Raw genomic sequence first — 8,604 nt, forward strand, 5'->3', positions numbered from 1 at the left:
TGGGTTTGGGGTTGCGTTTGCTGCAGTATTATTGTTTTGATGGTTTTACACAGTACTTGGTACCATAATTTTATTTTTCCTGTATGCTGCTTTATTTCCAAAACTTGGAATACTGTATCCTTTATTTTATTTAAGTGACACTATTATTGTTCTGTTTTGATGGTGGGTTTTATACTTGAGTACTTGGTACCATCATTTTATTTTTAAAAACTTTATGTATTTTCAGTATTGGTATTCTATTTGACAATTGTTGCACTACTGCCATGTTGATCTCTTGTCTTTTGATAGTCTTGTTTTTTTGTTTGTATGTTTACAATAGCTTTTACATTTAAAGTTTTTTATACAAAAACAAAATACTGGACAGTAACCATTGTAACCAAATAATGGCCTGCTGGTGCAGGCTGGTGCACAAATAAATAAAAGCCTTGTGCAAATAACCGCCTGCTTCTTTTAAACGCCCGTCTCCAAAAATGATTTTGTGAAATAAACGCCCGGGATACTATTTGGTAATATACGGTATTTAGATATATATCTTTTTTTTTTTTTTAATCTTTTTTACTATTTATACGTATGCACCTTAGGGGATGTGCTCTGATTTCGTTATTCTTTGAACCTATTCACTGCACAAAATGACAACAATACTCTATTTTATTCTATTCATTCACCCATTCATGCTCACTCATTCATTGGGACTTTAACAACCTTCCCGCCCGCTAAAGAGCGTGAGTTAACCTTTAATCAACTTTTGCAGAAGTAAAAAAAAACACAAAAATAAACCAGGCCATGTTGTTGATAAACGCACACCGTGTGACGTCATCTTGCAGGTTCTGCCCAACAACAGGCAAAGTTGCAACAAAAGTGCGCGTGGGGTCTGAGAAAGTGGCTCCAAAAGTGGAGAAAACTTGAAAAAAAATATTTTTTAAAAGCAGGGAAGTGAAAGTGGACTCACCTGAGTCACCAGCGGGATCAGAGTCTGCTCCACCGAGCGGGTTTTTATTTCCAGGCCGGAGTCCAAGTTGCCGTGGCCGCACGGAGGTGAAGCCATGCCCGCCGAGCAGCGCCTTCCCGGGCCGGCCTCAGTCCACGCGTGACGCCCCCGGAGCTGGCGGTGGAAGGTGGAAGGTGGAGGGGAGGAGCCGCTAGTGATCCACGCCGAGGCTCCGCGTCGCTCTTTGCCGCGCGGAGTTTGATGGCGACCGACTGGTCCTTCTTGTCCTTCTTCTTCTTATTTCTTCTTCTTCTTCCTCCACGCAGCGGCGGCGTGGAAGTTGACTGGAGCTCGGCGAGGCACAGACTGAGAGTGTGCGCGTGCGCGTGCCGGCTCCCTGGGCAAGCGCATGCACGCGGCGAGTGCACGCGGCGAGTGCACGCCATGTTGGTGCACCATCGCCACGATGTTGTCACCATCGTGGGGACTTTTTTTTGTCACAACTGGCGGAAAAAGTTGCCGACTTTTTTTTTTTTTTCAAATTGCTTTTTACTCCCATTAATGCCAATTTGATGCTGGTTTGTGAGTAAAAAAAAAAAAAAAGTAATAAAACTAAAAATGTTAGTGTAAAAATATTAATAAACCATCAAAAAATGTTTAATGGATATACAAGTGTAAAACAAAAATAAAACTTTTAACTGACATATGAATGTAAGAAAACAAAAGTGTAAAAAAAAACATTTCAAACTGACGTGTAAGTGTAAACAAATTAATACAATATTTAAACAGACATATAAGTGTAAAAAAAAATAGAAAACTATTTTAATTAACAAATACAAATTTAAAAAAACATATGCCGACTTTTTTTTCTCATATTGCTTTCTACTCCCATTAATGCCAGTTTATGAGTAAAAAAAAGGAATAAAACTACATAAATGATTTTAAAAAAGTGCTAAACCAGAAAAAAATATTTCAAACTGCCATAAGTGTAAAACAAAAATAAAACTTTTAACTGACATATGAATGTAAAAAAAAAAAACAGAAGTGTAAAAAAAACATTTCAAACTGGCTTGTAAGTGTAAACAAATTGATAAAATATTCAAACGGACATATAAGTGTCAAAAAATATATATATATATTAAAATATTGAAAAAACCTATGCCGACTTTTTTTCCCCATATTACTTTTTACTCCCATTAATGCCAATTTAATGCTGGTTTATGAGTAGAAAAAAAAAGTAATAAAACAAGATAAATTATTTAAAAAAAAGTACTAAACCAGAAAAAATATTTCAAACTGCCATAAGTGTAAAACAAAAATAAAACTTTTAACTGACATATGAATGTAAAAAAAACAGAAGTGTAAAAAAAATATTTCAAACTGGCTTGTAAGTGTAAACAAATTCATAAAATATTCAAACGGACATATAAGTGTCAAAAAAAATATATATATATTAAAATATTGAAAAAACCCATGCCGACTTTTTTTCCCCATATTGCTTTTTACTCCCATTAATGCCAATTTAATGCTGGTTTATGAGTAGGAAAAAAAGTAATAAAACAAGATAAATAATTTACAAAAAAAGTACTAAACCAGAAAAAATATTTCAAACTGCCATAAGTGTAAAACAAAAATAAAACTTTTAACTGACATATGAATGTAAAAAAACCAGAAGTGTAAAAAAACATTTCAAACTGGCATGTAAGTGTAAACAAATTGATAAAATATTCAAACGGACATATAAGTGTCAAAAAATATATATATATATTAAAATATTGAAAAAACCTATGCTGACTTTTTTTCCCCATATTGCTTTTTACTCCCATTAATGCCAATTTAATGCTGGTTTATGAGTAGGAAGAAAAAAAAGTAATAAAACAAGATAAATAATTTTTTTAAAAAGTACTAAACCAGAAAAAATATTTCAAACTGCCATAAGTGTAAAACAAAAATAAAACTTTTAAATGACATATGAATGTAAAAAAAAAACAGAAGTGTAAAAAAAACATTACAAACTGGCTTGTAAGTGTAAACAAATTGATAAAATATTTAAACGGACATATAAGTGTCAAAAAAAAATATATATATATGTATATATATATTAAAATATTGAAAAAACCTATGCCGACTTTTTTTTCCCATATTGCTTTTTACTCCCATTAATGCCAGTTTAATGCTGGTTTATGAGTAGGGAAAAAAAGTAATAAAACAAGATAAATAATTTTTAAAAAAAGTACTAAACCAAAAAAAACATTTCAGACTGGCCTGTAAGTGTAAACAAATTAATACAATATTTGAACAGACATATAAGTGTAAAAAAAATAGAAAACTATTTTAATTAACAAATACAAATTTAAAAAAACATATGCCGACTTTTTTTCTTCATATTGCTTTTTACTCCCATTAATGCAAATTTGATGCTGGTTTATGAGTAAACAAAAAAAGAAAGTAGTAAAACTACATAAATTATTTTTAAAAAGTACTAAACCAGAAAAAAGTATTTCAAACTGCCATGAAATAAAACTTTTAACTGACATATAAATGTAAAAAAAAAAACAGAAGTGAAAAAAAACATTTCAAACTGGCTTGTAAGTGTAAACATATTGATAAAATATTTAAACGGACATATATGTGTCAAAAAAAATATATATATATTAAAATATTGAAAAAACCTATGCCGACTTTTTTTCCCCATATTGCTTTTTACTCCCATTAATGCCAATTTAATGCTGGTTTATGAGTAGGAAAAAAAATAAATAAAATAAGATAAATAATTTTAAAAAAAAGTACTAAACCAGAAAAAATATTTCAAACTGCCATAAGTGTAAAACAAAAATAAAACTTTTAACTGACATATGAATGTAAAAAAAACAGAATTGTAAAAAAACATTTCAAACTGGCATGTAAGTGTAAACAAATTGATAAAATATTTAAACGGACATATAAGTGTAAAAAAAATATGTATATATATATATATATATATATATATATATATATATATATTAAAATATTGAAAAAACTTATGCCGACTTTTTTTCCCCACATTGCTTTTTACTCCCATTAATGCCAATTTGATGCTGGTTTATGAGTAAAAAAAAATAAAAATAAAAAATTAATAAAACAAGATACTTTTTTTTTTAAGTACTAAACCAGAAAAAATATTTAAAACTGGCATGTAAGTGTAAAACAAAAATAAAACTCTTAACTGACATATGAATGTAAAAAAACAAAAGTGTAAAAAAAACATTTCAAACAGGCATGTAAGAGTAAACAAATTATTAAAATATTTAAACGGACATATAAGTGTAAAAAAAACCTATTTTAATTAACAAATACATATTTAAAAAAAAAAAGCCAAATTTTTTTTCCCATGTTGCTTTTTACTCCCATTAATGCCAATTTGATGCTGGTTTACGAGTAGAAAAAAATAATGTAATAAAACAAGATAAATAATTTAAAAAAAAAGGACTAAACCAGAAAAAATATTTCAAACTGCCATAAGTGTAAAACAAAAATAAAACTTTTAACTGACATATGAATGTAAAAAAACAGAAGTGTAAAAAAACCATTTCAAACTGGCATGTAAGTGTAAACAAATTGATAAAATATTTAAACGGACATATAAGTGTAAAAAATATACATATATATTAAAATATTGAAAAAACTTATGCCGACTTTTTTTTCCCCCATTTTGCTTTTTACTCCCATTAATGCCAATTTGATGCTGGTTTATGAGTAAAAAAAAAAAATAAATAAATAAAAAATAAAACAAGATACATTTTTTTTTAAAAGAACTAAACCAGAAAAAATATTTAAAACTGGGATATAAGTGTAAAACAAAAATAAAACTCTTAACTGACATATGAATGTAAAAAAACAAAAGTGTAAAAAAAACATTTCAAACAGGCATGTAAGAGTAAACAAATTATTAAAATATTTAAACGGACATATAAGTGTAAAAAAAATCTATCTTAATTAACATATACATATTTAAAAAAACATATGCCGACTTTTTTTATATATTTATATTGCTTTTTACTCCCATCCATCCATTTTCTACCGCTTATTCCCTTTTGGGGTCGCGGGGGGCGCTGGCGCCTATCTCAGCTACAATCGGGCGGAAGGCGGGGTACACCCTGGACAAGTCGCCACCTCATCGCAGGGCCAACACAGATAGACAGACAACATTCACACTCACATTCACACACTAGGACCATTTAGTGTTGCCAATCAACCTATCCCCAGGTGCATGTCTTTGGAAGTGGGAGGAAGCCGGAGTACCCGGAGGAAACCCACGCATTCACGGGGAGAACATGCAAACTCCACACAGAAAGATCCCGAGCCTGGATTTGAACCCAGGACTGCAGGACCTTCGTATTGTGAGGCAGACGCACTAACCCCTCTGCCACCGTGAAGCCGCTTTTTACTCCCATTAATGTCAATTTGATGCTGGTTTATGAGTAAAAAAAAAAATAAGGTAATAAAACAAAGAAAAAATATTTTTATTCAACACATGAAAGTAAAAAAGTTGTAAAACCAGGAACAAGCTTTAAACTGACATATAACTGTATGAAAAGTAATAAAACCAGAAAAAAATATATAAACAGACAAAAGTGTAAAAATATAATTAAACCAGACAAAAATTAAACTGACATAAGTGAAAAAACAGCAATAAAAACAGAAAAAAAGTATTTAAACACACATATAAGTGTAACAACATTTTTAAAACCTGGAAAAAAATAAACTGACATAAGTGGAAAAACAGTAATAAAATCCGACACATAAGGCCACGAGACCTCTTGTGGGTTTTCATGAAATGTTAGCAAAGGACTTGGCTCGCTTCAGGTCGCCATAAGAGGTCTTGGCGTGTTGCGTCATCACCGTTGTCGGCCTGGAGTCTCACCACTGATGTGAAAACCCACAGCTATGCTTCACCTCAACGCTGCTTGTTTACATGTTTACATATCACACACACACACGCACAAACACACACACACACACACAGAAACACACACAAGGCGTTCGGCTGTTTTTTGTGCCACTTTGATAATGAGATAACAATCTGCATGCTTCTCCTTAATCGGACCCGGGGCTCTCTTTGGAGCGTCACCGTGATAACGAGCCCATTGTGACCCCCCCCGCCCCCCACCCCCCAAAGGCCATTCCACTCTGCTGCCGCTTGATAAGTCGTAGGCGGACGGAGATAAGACGAGGAGATGGTGGTTAGCTTGCAAATAGTTGGCTTGTCCCAAAAAACAAAAAAAAAAAATACTAAAACTTTTAGGACAACTTGCCTCCTGCAATGTGTGTGTGTGTGTGCATGTGTGTGTGTGTGTGTGTGTTCTTGTATTCCTACCCTTCTTGAGACATCAAGAAGTAAAAGTAGCTTCCATATGAGGAGGTGTGAACAAGTCAGGACATAAATCATGGTCAGAAGTACTTCATTAATACCCGAGGGGAAATTGAGATTTTTCATTAAAAAAAAATATTCAGACTGAGGCCAAGAGAAAAAAAATCATACACAAACATGTTACATAGAATCAACCAAACTTGCAACAAGGGGGGAGTGGGAGCTATGGGGGCCGACTGCAGCTGTTTAAGTGCTACTCAGCCGTCTATTGCCCCTAAGGGCGATAACAGGTGTGTGTAAGAAATTGAAATGTGGCCCATTTGGCCAAAATTCATTTAAAAAATAAAAAATAAATAATTATTGTATCTAAAAACATACTGTAATAACTTGAAGTAAATAACGAAGATTAAAAAACAATTACAAAAAAAAACAAAAAAACTTTTTTTTCACAATGTGTTGACTTTCTTACGAAATTGGAAACAATTTCTCATTTTCTTTCTATTTCTGTAATTTTGGGACATTTTCTCATTAAATTATTACTTTATGTAAAATGATTACTTTTTAAAGCAAAATTGTGACCTTTGTCATATAAAATTTTTACTTTTATCACAATATTGCCAATTTTTGTTGTTGTTTGGACTCCAAGGAGGGGATCCAGACTGAGGCCAAGGGGAAAAAAACATAGTCATAGCACACACAAACATGTTACATAGAATCAACCAAACTTGCAACAGAGGGGGAGAGTGGGAGCTATGGGGGCCGGATGCAGCTGTTTAAGTGCTACTCAGCTGTCTATTGCCCCTAAGGGCGTTAACAGGTGTGTGTAAGAAATTGAAATGTGGCCCATTTGGCCAAAATTCATTAAAAAAAAAATATATATATATATATATATATATATATATATATATATATATATATATATATATATATATATATATATATATATATATATATGTATATATATTTTATCTAGAAGCATACTGTAATAACTTGAAGTAAATAACAAAAATTAAAAAACAATTAAAAAAAAAAAAAAACTTTTTTTCACAATGTGTTGACTTTCTTATGAAATTGGAAACAATTTCTCATTTTCTTTCTATTTCTGTAATTTTGCGACATTTTCTCATTAAATTATTACTTTATGTAAAATGATTACTTTTTAAAGCAAAATAGTGACCTATGTCATATAAATGTTTTACTTTTATCACAATATCGCCAATTTTTGTTGTTGTCTGGACTCCAAGGAGGGGATCCAGACTGAGGCCAAGGAAAAAAAAACATAGTCATAGCACACACAAACATGTTACATAGAATCAACAAAACTTGCAACAGAGGGGGGGAGTGGGAGCTATGGGGGCCGGCTGCAGCTGTTTAAGTGCTACTCAGCCGTCCATTGCCCCTAAGGGCGATAACAAGTGTGTGTAAGAAATTGAAATGCGGCCCATGTGGCCAAAATTCATTAAAAAAATATATATATATTATTGTATCTAGAAACATACTGTAATAACCTGAAGTAAATAACGAAGATTAAAAAAACAATTACAAACAAACAAAAATAAAACATTTTTTTCACAATGTGTTGACTTTCTTATAAAATTGGAAACAATTTCTCATATTCTTTTTATTTCTGTATTTTTGCGACATTTTCTCATAAAATTATTACTTTAAGCAAGAGTATTACTTTTTAATGCAAAATGGTGACCTTGGTCATATAAAATTCTTACTTTTATTACAATATTGCCAAATTGTGTTGTTGTTTGGAGTCCAGGGAGGGGATCCAGACTGAGGCCAAGGGAAAAAAAACATAGTCATAGCACACACAAACATGTTACATAGAATCAACAAAACTTGCAACAGAAGGGGGGGGAGTGGGAGCTATGGGGCTGGCTGCAGCTGTGTAAGCACTACTCAGCCGTTCTTTGCCACTAAAGGCGACAACAAGTGTGTGTAAGAAATTGAAATGAGCCCCCTTTGGCCATTAATAAAAAACATAAAATAAAAATGTATACAGAGACATACTTTGATAACTTGAAGTAAATAATGAAGATAATAAACAAAACATTTAGAAAAATTATAAAAAGCTTACCTTTTTTAATATGTATATATTATTATGTTGTATATACAAATATTTATATATCTAGAAAGGGTGGTCTTAAAGAGGTAGGCATTTTTCTCAAGGTCTCAAGAAGGTGAGAAATACAAGAGAGAGAGAGTGTGTGTGTGTGTGTGTGTGTGTGTGTGTGTGTGTGTGTGTGTGTGTGTGTGTGTGTGTGTGTGTGTGTGTGTGTGTGTGTGTCTGTGTGTGTGTGTGTACAGTACAAGGGCA

At 32.1% G+C, this 8,604-nt stretch overlaps 1 protein-coding gene across 5 annotated transcripts in view; it reads right to left on the minus strand.

Annotated features, from left to right (window-relative positions):
- Window positions 1–1,313, minus strand: part of ctnnal1 (catenin (cadherin-associated protein), alpha-like 1) — a 105,010-nt gene extending 103,697 nt beyond the window's left edge. For 3 of the 5 annotated variants that reach the window (XM_061896991.1, XM_061896990.1, XM_061896989.1), the window contains exon 1: window positions 950–1,312. Coding sequence is in view for 2 of the 5 variants with exons in the window: in XM_061896990.1 (XP_061752974.1) it covers window positions 950–1,045 (96 nt within the window). In the remaining 3 variants the exon portion in view is untranslated. Of the gene's footprint in view, window positions 1–949 lie in introns of all 5 variants that reach the window. The other 2 variants (XR_009806395.1, XR_009806394.1) reach the window with 1 other exon arrangement.
- Between the last annotated feature and the right edge of the window lie 7,291 nt (window positions 1,314–8,604).

This window comes from Nerophis ophidion, linkage group LG04 (genome assembly GCF_033978795.1).
Source record: "Nerophis ophidion isolate RoL-2023_Sa linkage group LG04, RoL_Noph_v1.0, whole genome shotgun sequence".
Taxonomy (NCBI): Eukaryota; Metazoa; Chordata; class Actinopteri; order Syngnathiformes; family Syngnathidae; genus Nerophis; species Nerophis ophidion.